At 45.9% G+C, this 17,230-nt stretch overlaps 1 protein-coding gene across 7 annotated transcripts in view; it reads right to left on the bottom strand.

The window, feature by feature from the left end:
* Positions 1-4,550, bottom strand: part of ZC3H4 (zinc finger CCCH-type containing 4) — a 38,938-nt gene extending 34,388 nt beyond the window's left edge. For 2 of the 7 annotated variants that reach the window (XM_065926381.1, XM_065926377.1), the window contains exons 1-2: positions 4,510-4,550; positions 3,223-3,385 (exon numbers count right to left, since the gene is read on the bottom strand). In XM_065926381.1, the coding sequence (XP_065782453.1) occupies positions 3,223-3,380 (158 nt within the window). In that variant the 5' untranslated portion in view covers positions 3,381-3,385; positions 4,510-4,550. Of the gene's footprint in view, positions 1-1,743; positions 1,806-2,960; positions 3,068-3,222; positions 3,386-3,510; positions 3,920-4,509 lie in introns of those variants that run through there. The other 5 variants (XM_065926375.1, XM_065926376.1, XM_065926379.1 and 2 more) reach the window with 5 other exon arrangements.
* Between the last annotated feature and the right edge of the window lie 12,680 nt (positions 4,551-17,230).

The raw sequence follows: 17,230 nt of genomic DNA on the forward strand, positions 1-17,230 counted from the left end.
TGACATGACTGGGGCTTCTTGGATTTGATAGGATTTTTTGAGAAGGAAAAAAACAACAAACCCTTGTGTTGATGTGCCTGAGCGTTTCACAGTGTTTGAGGAGATATTTTAACATTAATGACTGCTAAAAAATTTCACTTAAAAAAGAAATCCAATTTCCTTCACATTTCATTTTAAAAGTAAAATTTTAAAAAAAGCATCCTTCTACACTTGAGTAGCCCTTGACGCTTGGTAGGGTCATCTATTAGCATCCAGTTTCTGCTCTTGACTCCTGGAGGAGGAATTTCACAAATGGGAAGCTTCAAATAAATGCTCATTTTCAGCTGACCCTGTGCACTAGAAAGTGTGTTCAGTTTGTGCTTCAGACATTTTTTTGCAGGAATACAGGACTGTGTGGACATTTCTTCCTCCCACAAAGGATTTTACATACCTAAGATCGTCACGGCACTTAAGTTGTGACCATATGGAGAGAAAGAACAAAACAAGTGGCCCACTGAATTGCTGTTTACGTGTTTCCTTATCTAAACGTTGGTGAATTTTTTTTCTCCTAAGAACGGAAAAAAGGAAACAGAATCTTTGGGAGGGGAAGAGGGCTGTGTGTTTAAAAGTTTTCTCTAACAGACTAGTATGTCAGGGACCAAAAGTGGGCAAGAGGGAAAATGGAACTTCACCGTGTTTTGTCTTTTAACAGAACTTATGCTTGTAAAACATAACAGAAGGAGTGTTTGGTTATGCAAGTCATTTCTGTTGCTTTTTCCTTGTACATGTAGCAGAGAGGGGACTGGGGGCTGGAGGAAGTGTTCTCTCCACCATGGCTGGGTGTGTAACACGTTTGCATCAACTTTTCACGGTCAGGCATGTGCTTTCGAACAAAGGAACAGTGGAGATGGGGAGAGGAGACTGAGGCTTGACACACTTTACAGACTTGGTGCTTAAACAGTACTTTACAAATGACTTGCTTAATTTAAACGTCCATCACCATAAGAGACATTGAAGTTAAATGAGAAAATAGGATCTACTTGAACCACAATCTTTTGGGTCAGTGGGGAAAAGGGGAGAGAATATTAACTTGAACACAAGTATCATAAACCAAATTCAGTAACTTTGTCTCCTACAAACGGATGTGAAGTATCCACTTTCTTCAAAGATGAAGGCTGGAGACAAAGCAATGGAGGAAATGGCAAGACGGAGATCAAGGGCTTGGAAACATATGGGCCTCTTAGGTAGGTTTTTGACATGTTACAGTAATGCACCTTTTTTTTTTTTTTTTTTTTTTGAGAAAACTGTACATCAAATTTAAAAAACTAAACATCGAAAAGGATGTGCAAGTCTAAAAGGGCTCAACAGGGTTAGAATCCCGATTTGAACATATAAATTCACTCACTCAAGCATCACTTTGGTCTAAAGGCGAGGAGGAAGGCAGGCAGGAAACGGACAAAAAGAGGGAGATAATTGAATTACTCAATAAAAGAGGCTACTTACCAGCCCAACCCATTGTAAGACATACACTTCTGACATAAGAGAACTCCTTAGAGGTCGAATAAAGCGTGTAACCACCTTTGAGTAAAGCACCTGCCCCAAGAGGGGCCCGGAAGCCCAACACGGGCTTAGCGAACAGACCTTTGCTAATCTGTTTATTTCCTTGCACTGGAGTCAGGCTGCGATGGGCTGCGATTCCCAGGCGATACATTTAATTAGAACAAAACAGAAGAAAACAAAAAAAAAAATTTGTAAAAAGCTCACCAAACTGCTGCACTTGTGTCTCTGAATGTGGGTGGCATTTCTTTTAAAAGGCAAAGTATGGTCTGTGAAGGAGAAAGGGAAAAGGGGAGGTGGGAGTGGGGAGAAGGGGCCGTGGTGCCTGGGGGGAAGCCCTAGCTAAGACCCCAGTCTACGGGAGGGTCCTCTGCGACTCCCCAGCCCCGGGCTGCGACCGGGCAGCCATCTGTCCAGCACCCTCTCTTCCTCTCCCCACCCCCACTCCCTCCAAGACGCTCTCCAGCCGGCTGAAACCCTGCTAACATTTCCAAATCCACTCTCTAGTCACCTCTTCCCCTGCCTACCAGGGAAGAGTGGGCGAACCCTGCACCCAAACCTTCTGCTAGCGCAGGGGAAATGGGGCCCCAACCTCGCGCTGAAACGCGCCGGGCTGGCCCCTTTATCACCCTCCAGAGAAGGGCATGGGGCGAGCCCATTTCGCACTTAATACAGGGGAGGGGGGCGCTCCCTTTCACCACTTGCCAAAGCACAAGGAAACCTCGTTTTTTTTTTTTCCTCCCGGAAGGGATGGCGCCCCATGATAACCCGAAAAGGGAGGGAACCCCAGGAGAAAGAGGGGACCAACTTCCTCTCCAAGGAAGGGAAACCAAACCTCAACAGCTTACCCTCCCCACCCCGCGCGCCAATAAACGCCATCATCACCTACCTACAAAAAGCAGGAGGACCCCTCCCTTTAAGAAATAGCTTGGGGAAGGGTCTTCACCCCCCAAAAGAGGCAGGGGCTTCCAAAGGGGCTAGAGATCACCCCCCTCCGCAATTTTTGCCCCCTAGGGAATAGCTAGGCAGCAACTCCCGCCAAAAAGTGTAAAAGAGCCCCAACCGAAAGGACCCCCCATTAGGATGGAGAAAGAAATGAACGAACCCCCACTTTCTGTCTCCCACGAAAGCTAGGGTACCTCTCCAAGTAGGGCAGGGCACACCTCCCCCAGGAGAAAGGATACTGCCGGGGGCTGGGAGACCCCGCCAACTCCCTAAGAGCGGGGCTGTTGCTCCAGATCCCCCCCAAAGGGTCCGGGAGCCCCTCCCCCATTCCCTTCCCCGAAGCCAGGCGACAGGCAGGCGGGCCCGTGGCTGCCAGCTTCGGGCGCAGGGGCAGCCAGGACCCCCGTGGGCTTCCGAAGCCCCCCCCCGGCGCCCCCTCCCCAGGGCGGGCGCAGGGGGTCCGGGGGGCGCCTCCTCACCTTCCCCTCAGCATGGCGCCCAAAAAAGACAGAGCGAGAGCGAGGGAGAGCGGGCGAGCGCCGCGAGGGGGGGGAAACGCATGAGGCCAGGAGAGAAAGCAAGCGAGAAAGAGCGAGCGAGCGAGAGACACCCACCGACCCCGCCCTTCCTCCTCCTCCTCCTCCGCGGCCCGGCCCAACATGGCCGCCGCCCCCCTTCCTCCTCCTCCTCCTCCTCTACCTCCCCCCGGGGACGCCGCCCCGGCCGGGCCGGGGGCCTGACCTGTCGTCAGGGAGCGGGAGGCGGTGGAGGAGGTGCGGGGTAGCCAGGCAGGCGTCGGGGGAACACAGAGGAGGCGAAGGCGTTGATGGCGGTGGTGGCGATGGCGGCGGCGGCGACTCTGATGGCGGCAGCGGGGGGGTCCCGGGCGCGGCCTCCATAGTTCCTTTGGGGGGGGAGGGGATGTTAATGCACGAAAAAGGACTGCTTGGGCGTAGCGGGAGGGGCACACTTCAGCTCTTGAGGGATCCTGATCGGAATGAGTATATATTTTTTCAATTTCGGAATCACCTCTGCGCCGACCTCCGCGTAGGCCGCGCGGCCTAGGCCTCCGCGGGCCGCTCGCCGCCTGCTTACTCCGCAGCCCGACCCGGGGTCACTCGCTCACGGGCGCGGGGCCCTCATCGGGGCGAGAGGCGCCCCCGACACACACACACACGCACCCCCGCGGGCCCGGGGGTGGGAGACCCGGGGGACACGGACACTGGTGGGTGGTTCGGTGTAATTAGCGCGGGCCGCGCGTGATGGAGCAAGCGAGGGGAAAGGGGAGAAGAGGAGAGCGAGCGAGGGCGGTTAAGAAAAAGGGGGGGTTTTAAGGAGAGGAAACGGGCCGCGGAGACGGGCCGACTCTCATGTCAGCCCGCCTAGGTGCCCCAGCTGCCCGGCCCCCGCCGCTGTCAGAAATTCACACAAAATGGCGGCCCGGCCTGGACGAGCCTGGAGGCTGAGGCGGGAGGAAAGACGAGGTGGGAGGGGGAACTGGGAGGCGGAGGCCGTGTCACGTGGAGGAGAGAGGCAGAGACAGCTCTTCCGATGAGCGGCGGAAAGAGCCGAAGGGAGAGAGTGAGGCCGAGGCAAGGCGGAAAAAGCCGGAAGGGGCTGAGCAGAAGTTCGCGAGAGGCGGGAAGAGCCGAAGTTGCCTATGGGGGTGGGACTAGGGAAAGAATGGGAAGCCCCTCGGTGCCGGAAATAGCCGAAGTGAATCGGGACTGGGAAATAACAAGAAACTGAGTTGATCCGGAAAGAACCGAAGGCAGTGTCGATGGTGAGTGGCAGGAGGCGGAAAGAGCCGAGTGATGCCAGGCGGCGGTAATAGGGTTTAGACCGAAAGAGCTGAAGTGTCGGGCTGGTGAAGCGATTAATGACGAGAGTAAAGACTTTGAGGAATTCGCCCGAGAGCAAGCGAGAAGAACCTAAAATTGCTAGGTTTAGGGGAGGCGGGAAGAGTCGAAAGCCTTAGGTGGGAGAATGGGAGAGAAGGAATTCGGGATACGGAGAGAAAATAATAACCGAAAGCTGGAGATCGGGTGCCTGGAGTTGTAGGTTTCCGGATGATGAGGCTGAACAGGCCCGGAGATGACGTCATTAGAGACCTCTGTCGCTCCTGTTATTCTTGGGCGGCGCGGGAGGGCGGGTCTTAGTCATTCTTAGGGAGAGTTTAAGAACCTTGAGCTTAGTAGGTAGATCTCAAAAGCTAGACTTGGGAACGCTGACCGGGTTCGAACAGTATAAAAACGTAAACTCTTTTGACCCGCACAGCTCTTATAAGGGGAGCTACCATTTTCCTCGTTTGATGGATGTAGACTGAACCTCAGTATCTAGCTAATTGGCCCATGGTTATAGGATTCGCCGTAGGGAGCATAGCAAATTTTTAATCACAGCTGTCATTCCATTGCTCCCCTGCAAAAATTCTGTTCCGTGGTATTTACAAGAGAGGATCTTCGTTCTATGCTTTTATGAGCACCTTGTACAGGTCGAAGTCCTGTGATGGGCGAATGGAACATTGTTTCTTCTTAATAGATCTTAGAAACCTACAATGCCCCAGGGGAAAGAAACTGGAAGTTAAAGAGTAAATGGGATAAAAAAAAAAAGAGTAAATGAAGACTTATTATATTGGAGGACAAGGTTGTTTGAACTGAGACAAGAAGAGATAATTCCAGGCAGAGGAAATAGATTCTGTCAGAATCTGACAAAGCAAGGACCAGTTAGAGTCCAAGAGCAGAGAAAAGCCTTGTGGAATAAGAAAGAATCTGGAGACAGAGGCTGCCAGATCGCCTGCTGTATTAATCTTACTATAAAATTTAAAAATATCCCAAACCAGGTCTGGGACACAAGATCTTCATGAGGGTAATTTGCAGCCTCCTTCAGGGGAGAAATTAGCATACCCGATAAAGTGACAGGATTAAGCCATTTTCTATTGAGTTTTGTTGGAATGAAACTTCTGGGAAATCAGTGGCCCACCCAGTTAAAAGTCGGCTGACTGCCAGCCAAGAATCTGCTGACCTTTACCCAGATCATCTTTTCTTCCCGGATCTAATCTGTAGTCTAAGAAGGTTACTTAACAATTCTCTTCTATAAAAAATGCTCTTACAAGAGAAAATTTCCGTTGGCCCTCAAGATAATTTTTTCCCTTGCATGTATGATTGTAATAAAATATTGGCACGTGCTCATGACCAAGTTGTCCAAAAAATTTTGTTTAACACATGGAGAGTTAGAGCAGGGCTGTGAGAATGGAAAGAAAAAATACAGAAGTGGGTCTTTATGAAGCCATGTAACTCAGATTCAAACTTGTACCCATGGTCTTTTAACTGAGATCTCTCACCTGGCCTCAGAACTTGATAAAGCTCATGTTCTTGATGTCTCATTGAGGAAGGAATTCAGTGAGAGAAAAAGTGATAGGAAAAAGTGGATTTTGATAGAGAGAAACACACTCCACAGAGTGTGGGCCATCTCAGAAGGTGAGACCAGCACTACAGAAGTGAGTTGTCAGTTTTTACAGGGGTGGATAATTTCATAGGCTAATGAATGAGAGGAGTATTCCTACTGTTTTAGGGAAGATGCCCACTTTTTTCTTTATTTTGGTTTTGTTTTCTATTTTGGGGTTGTGCTGAGAAGCATGTGGGAGTTTAGGTCCCTGACCAGGGATCAAATCTGGGCCCCCTGCGGTGGAAACAAGGTCTTAACCATTGGACCACCAGGGAAATCCCAAGATTCCCACTTCTTAACTTTTATCGTCAGCTTTAGAACTGTCATTGCACCTGTGGGTGTGTCATTTAGCTTACTGGTGTGTTACAATGGGGCTTCCCATGTGGCACTAGCAGTAAAGAACCCGCCTGCCAATGCAGGAGACATCAGAGACGTGGGTTCGAACCCTGGGTTGGGAAGATCCCCTGGAGAAGGGAATGGCAACCCACTCCAGTATTCTTGCCTGGAGAATCCCGTGGACAGAGGAGCCTGGTGGGCTACAGTCCATAGGATTGCAAAAAGTCGGACACAGCTGGAGCAACTTAGTACATGCATGCAGTTGAAGTTCATTCATTCTTATTCCCGTGTAGTATTGTGGTATGTGATTAAACCAGATATTGGTGCAAATGTGGAGCCGCAGGAACTGCTGGTAGGACTGTAAATTGTCTAACCATCTATATTGTGATTTATATCAAGAAATACATATCTGGTCTTTGTCCTAGTACCTTGCACTGAGCTCCTAAAACCCTAGGAATGTCCAAAGTGATAAGAGCTATGGATAAAGATATCTGTCGTATTCATATAAGCCCCTTTCAAACACACCTTAGTTTATGTTAATGAAGTGACTTTTGGAAAGCCGCCAAGCTAGTTGTCAGGGGAGTCAACCAAGAGATTGCACTTTTTACTCCCACTCCCCAATCCCTAGAAGAAGGGAGAGGGCTGGAAATTAACTTAATCACCAATGGCCAATGAGTTAACCAATTATACCTACATAGTGGGGCTTCCCAAGTGGCTCAGTGGTAAAGAATTCACCTGCCAGTGCAGGAGACTCGGGTTCCATCTCCAGGTAGGGAAGATACCCTGGAGTAGGAAACAGCACCCTACTCTAGTATTCTTGCCTAGAAAAATCCCATGGACAGAGGAACATGGTGGGCTACAGTCCATGGGGTTGCAAAGAGTCAGACACAACTTAGGGACTGAGCACAGGCGCGTGCGCGCGCACACACACACACACGTTCACTTCTACATAGTGACACCTTCCTAAAAATTCCTAACCTGTGGGGTTTGGAAGAGCATGGCAAAGGATGAGATAGTTAAATAGCATCACCAACTCAATGGACTTGAGTTTGAGCAAACTCCAGGAGATAGTAGAGGACAGAGAAGCCTCTTTCTAGTAAGTAGAAACACAGGTGTTCCCCTCGAGGCACTTTGAAAACTAACCCGGCAGTTATCAAATACAGACTAGTTGATTTGGTGTGGGAACATACTCCTACACCAAAATACAGCAATTCTAACCCCTGAGTTAAAATTCATGTTTTATTGCAAGATAAGAAAAATTTAAACCTATTTTTTTTCTCTCCCCTGTACTGTGCTTTGTTATCTGTATTAGACGTTGACCAAACCTTCCCCGGTCCACAGAAAGACCTGCTCAACCATAAAGAGAAACATTCTCTGAGCATCAACGAGACAACTCCTTAAAAGACAACATCTTCTTGATTTTGTAAGGGACCATGTGACCCACCCCTCTGGACCCCAGAGCTGAACTGTGCAAATTGTGAAGAGGGAAATTTCCCACTCCCTTATGGCATCACCAACTCAATGGACATGAGTTAGAGCAAACTCCAGGGGACAGTGAAGGACGAGGAAGCCTGGCGTGCTGCAGTTCATGGGGTTGCAAAGAGTCAGACACGACTGAGCAACTGAACAACACACTGTATCTTGGAGCATCTAGAGAACCTCCTCTTGCTTGGGGCCCAGAAGCCCTAGGGTTTCCTTTAGTGATGTCTCGCAACCATGATACAAATTGCCGCCAAAAGTCCTAGAGGGTCTCCAAACATTTTGGCTCTCTGGTAGTAGGGGTGGGGGGAAATACAAGTTTTAGCAACTTTCCCTTTTTTGGGGGACGAAAAAAAAGCATCCATTCCAACATATCTCTTCTTCTGGATCTCCAAAACATCTTTGAGCTGGCAGGTGCCTGTATTTTTCTGAGACAGAACCTTCTCTACTGTGCATAAATCTGTAACCAATGAAACCATAGCACCTGTTTCATTGTCCATTTGGTGTTGGTGGTTTAGTCGCTCAGTTGGGTCCGATTCTTTGCAACCCCAAAGACTGCAGCCCACCAGGCTCCTCTGTCCATGGGGTTTCCCAGGCAAGAATACTGGAGTGGGTTGCCATTTCCTTCTCCAAGGCATTTTCCTGACCGAGGGCTTGAACCGGGTTTCCTGCATTGCAGGATTCATTACTGACTGAGCCACCAGGTACTCTTGGAACATCATAATTCTGGAAAAGGATGTGATTTTTCTAGTTCCTGGGATGGCTTTAGGGTGGGTTCTTTGTGCTACAGGTGAGTAGTCCTTTAGGGAGAAGACATCACAGAGTGTGGACGCAATGCCAGCTTCAACCTCTGGAAACCCTGGGGAAGAAAGGAGACCACTGTTCAAAGAGAGGTGTATTGGATCCTACTGACTGCCAACCCAAACATTATTCCCACATTCTTTCTCACTAATCCAATCCTGGATTTATTGGGAAGGTTGGAGGTAAAGAAGTTCAGTTTATGAAATGATCCTGTGTCTAACTAGTCCTTAAGGAGATGATGCCCTCTCTGAGGCCGAGATTGTAGCAGCACCCTTGCCTTCCAACTCTGGCTGTCCAAGCCTGCCTCTCTGCCTCCAGGCAGGGAGGGGCCTATATGCCCTTATGGCAGAAAGTGAAGAAGAACTGAAGAGCCTATTGATGAAAGTGAAAGACGAGAATGAAAAAGTTGGCTTAAAACTCAACATTCAGAAAACTAAGATCATGGCATCAGGTCCCATCACTTCATGGCAAATAGATGGGGAAACAGTGGAAACAGTGACAGACTATTTTCTTGGGCTCCAAAATCTCTGCAGATTGTGACTGCAGCCAAATTAAAAGATGCTTGCTCCTTGGCAAAACAGCTATGACCAACCTAGACAGCATATTCAAAAGCAGAAATATTACTTTACTAACAAAGGTCCATCTAGTCAAAGCTATGGTTTTTCCAGTAGTCATGTATGGATGTGTGGGTTGGACTATAAAAAAAGCTGAGCACTGAAGGATTGATGCTTTTGAACTGTGGTGTTGGAGAGGACTCTTGAGAGTCCCTTGGACTGCAAGGAGATCCAATCAGTCAATCCTAAAGGAAATCAGTCCTGAATATTCATTAGAAGGACTGATGCTGAAGCTGAAACTCCAATACTGTAGCCACCTGATGCAAAGAACCGATTCATTGGAAAAGACCCTGATGCTGGGAAAGATTGAAGATGGGAGAAGAAGGGGACGACAGAGGATGAGATGGTTGGATGGCATAATCGACACGATCCCTGGGGTCACAGGAGTCATTCAGACTGAGCCACTGAACTGAACTGAAGGAGATGATGTCGCCCCCTAGAGGACATTTTGGAAATTATGGAGGGAAATTGTTTTTGCTTGTCAATTGGTTCTCAAGGGGACAATATCGCTCCCTTGGGGACGTTTTGGAAATTTTCGTGGTAGTTTGAGGCATCACAGTAATGAGGAGGCTGTTACCAGATCTAGAAGGTAGGGGTGGGGATGATAGAATGTTCTGCAACATTAGTTTGTGAATAATGGGAATAACTGTTTATGCTAAGTTATATTAAGCTATCATGCTGAACTTTTCCAGTTCTTTAGGAATTTTGTACATAGCAAAGTCATGGTAGACTCTTGAATATAAACGCATACCAACACTTTTGAAATAAGAAGTGTTTTGGAACTCTATAGAAGTGGTGGTTGCCAGTGGTGGCTGTACTAAATGTCAGTGAATTGGTCGCTTTATTTATTTTTTAATTTGTATTTTAGATTAAACTACAACTGATTTTGGAGAAGGAAATGGCAACCCACTCCAGTACTCTTGCCTAGAGAATTCCGTGGACAAAGGAGCCTGGTGGGCTGCTGTCCATGGGGTCGCAAAGAGTCGGACACGACTGAAGTGACTTAACATGCACACATGCATTGGACAAGGAAATGGCAGCCCACTCCAGTATTCTTGCCTGGAGAATCCCAGGGACAGAGGAGCCTGGTGGGCCACCGTCTGTGGGGTCGCACAGAGTCAGACACAACTGAATCAACTCAGCAGCAGCAGCATAGCTGATCTACAATGTTGTATTAGTTTCAGATAGACAACAAAGTGATTCAGTTTTACATATACATTTAAATTTTTTTTTCAAATTCTTTTTCCAGTTAGGTTATTGCAGAGTATTAAGCAGAATTCCTTGTGCTACATAATAGATCTTTGTTGATTTTCTATTTTAAATATAGTGGTGTATATATATTCAATCCCAAACCTTCAATTTATCCCTTCCCCACCAAATTGGTCTCTTTAAAATAGTTAATTTGGGGTATTCCTTGGCAGTTCAAAATATTTTCTTATGTGAATTTCACGTGAGTAAAATTTCACTCAGGACACTCCCTAACCAAATGCAAATAAGTATATGCCCTGGATCTTTAAGGTCCATTTCAAGATCAACATATTAACAAATCATTCAAAGCCCTGGGTCTGCTTTTACGACTCAAAAGAGATTCACTTGGACTTTCCTGGTGGTACAGAGGATAAGAGACCTTGCTCACCTTAACTGGAGAAAGTCCGCAAGGAGCAATTAAAACATAGTGCAACCAAAAATCAATAAATTTTAAAAAAGAGTTTCATTCCTTTATTTCCCTATGATCCATGTGTGTGTGCGTTTAGTGACTCAGTCGTGTCTGACTCTTTGCGACCCCATTGACTGTAGCCTGCCAGGCTCCTCTGTCTGTGGGGATTGTCCAGGCAAGAATACTGGAGTGGGTTGCTATGCCCTCCTCCAGGGGATCTTCCCTACACAGGGATCGAACCCATTTCTCCCGCATGGCAGGTGGATTCTTTGTTCACTTCAATAACACAAGGCAACTCAGCAAAAGTGTTTATTTCCAAAGGCTTATCCAAAAGATACTTGATATAGCCCTTTGCTGCCCGGTCATTCCGTGACTTCTAAACGTCTTTCCTGCAGAGGTTATTTGATCCTGTCTTTGGCATTTTCCCCATGGAAGTTATTTGATCCTGCAATTGATATTTTCCCCTTTGATTGGAAAATAGTAACACAGCAGAGTGCAATAGCTTTGAATTTAGAACTTAAAATAAGGTTTAAAAAAAGAAAAAACCCACAGTTTTATTTTGGAAAAATTCAAAGATACACAAAAATAGAGGGAAGAATAACATGAAAGTCGTGTATACATCATCCAAATTAAACAATTATAATCTCATAGCCAGATAACCAACAAGGATTTACCATACAGCAGAAGACCTATGCTCATCATTTTGTAATAACCTATAAGGGAAAAGAATCTGAAATAGTTTATGTGTATGTAATAAGTGACACAAATGAACTAATTTACAAAACAAAAAGAGACACACACATAGAAAACACTTGATCTTAGCCAAAAGGCCGAGAAGCGATACACACATAGAAAACAAATTTATGGTTACCAAAAGGGAATGGAGAGGAGGGCTAAATTAGGAGCTTGGGATTAACACACACACTGTGGTAAAGAATCTGTCTGCCAATGCAGGAGACGCAAGAGTCTCAGGTTTGACCTCTGGATGGGGAAGATCCCCTGAAGAAGGAAATGGCAACCCATTCCAGTATTCTTGCCTGGAGAACCCCATGGACAGAGAAGACAAAGAGTCAGACATGACTGAGCAGGTGAGCATTCGTGCACATATTATAATATAGTACATACATTACATTATACAGACTGATGAATTTACATCTGTACGAAGTGTTACCAGTCAAATTGTGTCTCCAAGAAGGTGTGTTCAAATCTCAATCCCTACTACCTATGAATATGAACTTACTTGGAAATAGGATAGGATGCTTTACCACTCTGCCACCTGGGAAGCCCCTTATTATAATATACTTTTATTAAAACATATTTGTTTTAAAGACTCCACTTATTTGACTCTCATAGTTTCTACTCTAAACAGCAGAAGCTGTGTCTACAGAATGGCTCAGACAGTGTGATTAAAAGCTATACAGACCCATGAGAGATACCCAGAGCTTAATCCAATGTCATTTTTTAAAACTGAAGTATAGTTGGCTAACAATGTTGTGTTACTTTCAGGTGTACAGCAAAGTGATTCAGTCATACATGTTCTTCAGAATCTTTTCTTCTACAGATTATTACAAGATGTTGAGTATAGTTCCCTGTACTATACAGGGAGTCCTTGTTGGTTATCTAGTTTATATTCAGTAGCGTATATATGTTAACCCCAAACTCCTAATTTATCTCTCCATCTGTTGTCTCTTTATTTATTTATGGCTGAACCCCCAGGCATGTGGGATCTTCCCTAGCCAGGGATTGAATTTGTGCTCCCCTGCAGTGGAAGTTCAGAGTCCTAACCACTGGACGGCCAGGGAATTCCACACCCACCAATGTCTTTTATCTATTTATTTATTTATTTATTTTTATTTTGTATTGGGGTATGGCCAATTAACAATGTTGTGATAGCTTTGGGTGAACAGTGAAGGGACTCAGCCATACACACACCTCCCCCTATGTCTTTTAAATACCATAAGAGTTACATGGGTCTAACAGGAAGAGGAGGGAAAGAATTCAGACTAGAATGAAGCAAGACACAGACCTTTGTTCCACAGTTCTCCACACTGACTGCCTTTTAGAATCATCTGGGGAGCATTTGGTAAAAATCCCAAGGTCTCAGCTCCACCCCGAACCAATTAAGCCGTCTCTGAAGGTGGGGTTTGGGCACTGTCTTTGCTAAAAAGCTCTCCAGACAATCCTAATGTTCAGGTGGGATTGAGAACCGCTGCCTTGGTGAATGGTGAGCAGTCACCTGGGTGGAGGTAATTATGTAATCCTTAAACCCAGGAGTCTGACATATTGAATAACTGCTCTCCTCCCCCTTTAAGTTACTCTGTCACAGTTTGGGCAGCTGTTCTGATGAGGTGTTGCTGAAAAGCAAATTGCCCCATGGGTTTCTACCCAAGAGAAATGAAAACAGAGTCTCAAAGAGATATTTGTACACCAGTGTTCACGGCTGCATTATTCACTATAGTTGAAATGGTAGAAACAACCCAAATGTCTACTGATGGATGAATGGATAAGCAAAATGTGGTATGTGCTCACGATGGAATATACTCAGTCTTCAAGAGTCTCTGCCTGCAATGTGGAGTTCTCCTGGGTTCAGTCCTTGTACTAGTGACTAAGCAAACACAATGATCACAGATTACAATTAACAAATAGATTTACAGGCTTTAAAAAAAAAAAGTATACACTTGAAACTAATTCAATGTTGTATTATAATTATACCTCAGTTAAAAGCAAACCAAAACATTATTTTGCGTCTCGATTGATGCTTTGTCCCCTGGGGTCACCATGGCTCAGTCGCCTGACTTCTCTTCCTTTGTCTCCTGTCTACTTGGTTATCACTTCCTCTAAGAGGTGTTCCCTAAGCCCACAGTACAAAACACTCCCCCTACACATTATCTATTGCCTAGCATGGGGCTGGGCATTGAGGAATTAGTGGCTTAGTGTTAGTCTCTCAGTCGTGTCCAACTCTTTGCGACCCCATGGACCACAGCCCTCCAGGCTCCTCTGTCCATGGGATTCTCCAGGCAAGAATACTGGAGTGGGTTGCTATGCCCTTCTCCAGGGCATCTTCCCCACCCAGCAATCAAACCTGGGTCTCCAACACTGCAGATAGAGTCTTTACCATCTGAGCCACCAGGGAAGCAGGCATTGAAGATGTCTTTAGGGAAATATAAATGAATGAAACCATCAGAGAGACTAAATTCAGAAAGATGGAGAGTGAGTTCGCATTCTCAGAATACTCTTTCCTGACTCCTACACTAAATCAGCTGGAGAAGGAAATGGCAACCCACTCCAGTATTCTTGCCTGGAGAATCCCATGGACAGAGGAGCCTGGTGGGCTACAGTCCATGGGGTCGCAAAGAGTCGGACACGACTGAGTGACTTCACTCACTTCACACTTTATCACTGGAGAAGGAAATGGCAACCCACTCCAGTACTCTTGCCTGGAGAATCCCATGGACAGGGGAGCTTGGAGGGCTGTGGTCCATGGAGTTGCAGAGAGTCAGACATGACTGAAGTGACTGAGTAACACTAAATCAGGCACTATTGTAGCTCCTTCTTCTTTCCCTTGATAGCACTTCTCAAAGTTTCTGTTTATTTCTATACCACTTTCGGCAGAGAAAGAGAACTAGAGTTAGGAAGAGAAAGGAAGCTGGGGTTGGGTGATAACGGAGAGTGTAAGAAGAGAGAGAATTGGGTGGGGAGAATATTCAGGCTTTCTAATGCTCTGTAGCAAGTGTCAGCAAACTTGTGCCAAAGGGCTTTCTGGTTCTTAGTTCCCGGACCAGGAATTGAACTCGTGACTCGGCACTGCAAGCTGCCAAGTCTTAACCACTGAATGGTCAGGGAATTCACAGTAAACATTTATTTTACTTACAGCTCAGCACTTTGGGCAGAGCTTGGCAAGAATAGCTTCTCTCTGCTCCCTCTGGGGCGATTTTCTGCCAGAAGATCTCCTTTCAAGGTGGCGACTCACATGGCCAGAAAGATGGTGCTGGTTGTTGGCTGGAGTTGTTGACCTGGCCAAGGGTCAGAAGCTTTACTCCTTTTCCATGTAAGACTTCTCCATGGGCTGTTTTGGCTTCTACTAGCGTGGAGACTGGGGTTAAGAGCAAGTGTCCCAAGAAACAGATAGTGGAAGTTGACTATTTCCTTTTTAAAAAACAGCTTCACTGAGATATTCACACACTACGCAATTCACTCATTTAAAGTGTACAATTCAGGGACTTTCCTGATGATCCAGTGGCTAAGATTCTGCACTCCCAATGCAAGAAGCCAGAGTTCAATCCCTGGTCAGGGAACTAGATCCTGCATGCCACAACTAAGACCTGATGCAGCCAAATAAATAAATATTAAAAAAATAAAGTGTACAATTCAGTCTCTTTGGGTATATTACATTATTAATTTTTAAAAATTTTAGTCATTTTTATTTTAAAATCATTTTCAAATGTACAATTCAATGAATTAAGTACATTAAGTGACAGGCAATCACCACCACTTCCTAGTTCTTCTTCCATCACCTTTTGTACCCGAGTTCTTTCACTTAGCATGATATTCTCAGGATTCATCCAAGTTATGGCCTTTATCAGCGCTTCATCCTTTTTATGGGTGAATGTTTTTTCATTGTATTGTTTTACCACATTTTGTTTATCCACTCATCACGTGATGGATGGGTTTGGGTTGTTTCACATTTGGCTATTGTAAATAATTGTTGCCATAAAGATTGGCATACAAGTATCTGCTTGAGTCTCTGAATGGAATTGCTGGGTCCTATGATAATTCAAAGTTTCACTTTTTTAAAGGGAGGCTGCCTATTCTTAAGGGCTGGACCCAAACATTGGCCCAGCATTCACTTCTATCATATTTTATTAATCAAGCAGGGGTAGAGCACAGATTCAAGGACAGGAGATCTAGATTCCTTCCCTCCCTCCCAATACAAAGGAAGAATATCAAAGGATTTGAGGACCTGTTTTACCCCTCCCACAGAAAGTCTGGGAGGGAGAGGCGGCGGTGAGAGCCAAGGAGAGACTCTCAAGGAGTCAGACAAAGAGAATTAACTCAGACTCTGGGTCTTGGCAGGGGAAACCATGCTCTCAGCTTGGGGTTCTTTCGCTGGTTTGGTAGTTTCAACCTTTATCAACTGCAAATCTCAGCTGAAAGTTTACATTCTCAAAATATCTTTTCCTGACTCCTACGTTAAGTCAGACACTGTCATAACTCCCTCTTCTTTTCTTTTTCTCAAAGTTCTATTTCTTTTTTTTAATTAAAAAATATATTTAGTTATATATTTTTGGCTGTGCTGGGTCTTTGTTCCTGTGCGGGTTTTTCTCTAGGCAGTGAGCCGCGGTCACTCTCTAGTTATAGTGCGTGGGCTTCTCATTGCAGTGGCTTTTCTTGTTGCAGAGAATGGGCTCTAGAGTGTGCGGCTTCAGTAGTTGCAGTTCTCAGCCTCTAGAGCCCAGGCTCAGAGGTTGTGGTGAACAGGCTTAGTCACTCCGATGCATGTGGGATCTTCCCAGATCAAGGCTCGAACCCGTGTCCCCTGCATTGGCAGGTGGATTCTTTACAACTGAGCCACCAGGGAAGCCCTACATTTTTTAATTTTTTTGCCATACCACAAGGCTTGTGGGATCTTAGTTCCCCAGACAGCAAGCGCGTAGTCCTAACCACTGGAGTTCCCTGGAGTGTGTCCAAGTTTATCATGATTGTATCCCCAGGGCCTGGCACATAGCTGAATACATAGTTGGGATTTGGTAAATATTTGTTGAGTAGTTGCATTAGTGAAGGCCTTTGATGAAGTACTGTCTGTCCTCCCTACTAGAGTGTCAGCACCACACAGAGCAGGTCTGTTTCCTCTGTTCACCGTATTTTCACAGGGCAAGATGCATAGTCCATGGAGTAACTTGCCTCCATGATGGTCCCCAAATGATCTCTGCCCTCTAGTATTCACACGCTTGTATAATCTCCTCCCGCAATGAACAGAGCTGGCCAGTACCTGGTCAATAGCATACTGGTGAGAACGCGTGACTTTCAAAGAAGCTCTGAGAATCACTTGCTCTGGGGTATGCCAGTCGGTATGTCATGAAGACACTCTAGCAGGTTGGTGGATAGTCCCAGAGGGAGAGGAATTGAGGTCCTCAGCTATCGGCCAACATCAACTCGCCAGCCACGTGAGTCATTTTGGAAGGAGATCTGCCCCCAGCCCAAGCCATCTTGTAGCCCCAGCTACCATCTGACTTCGTCCTTGTGAAAAACCTTGAGCCAGAACTGCCTCACCAAACTGCTCCTGAATTCCTGATTCACAGAAACTCTAAGAGATAACAGATATGTATTGTTGTTGTAAGTTCTTAAATGTTTATATAATTTGTTCCATAACCATAACCAACACAGTAGGTATTGCTAGCCTTTTCTGAATCCCAGAGTC

This window comes from Muntiacus reevesi, chromosome 2, assembly GCF_963930625.1.
Source record: "Muntiacus reevesi chromosome 2, mMunRee1.1, whole genome shotgun sequence".
NCBI classification, from domain to species: Eukaryota; Metazoa; Chordata; class Mammalia; order Artiodactyla; family Cervidae; genus Muntiacus; species Muntiacus reevesi.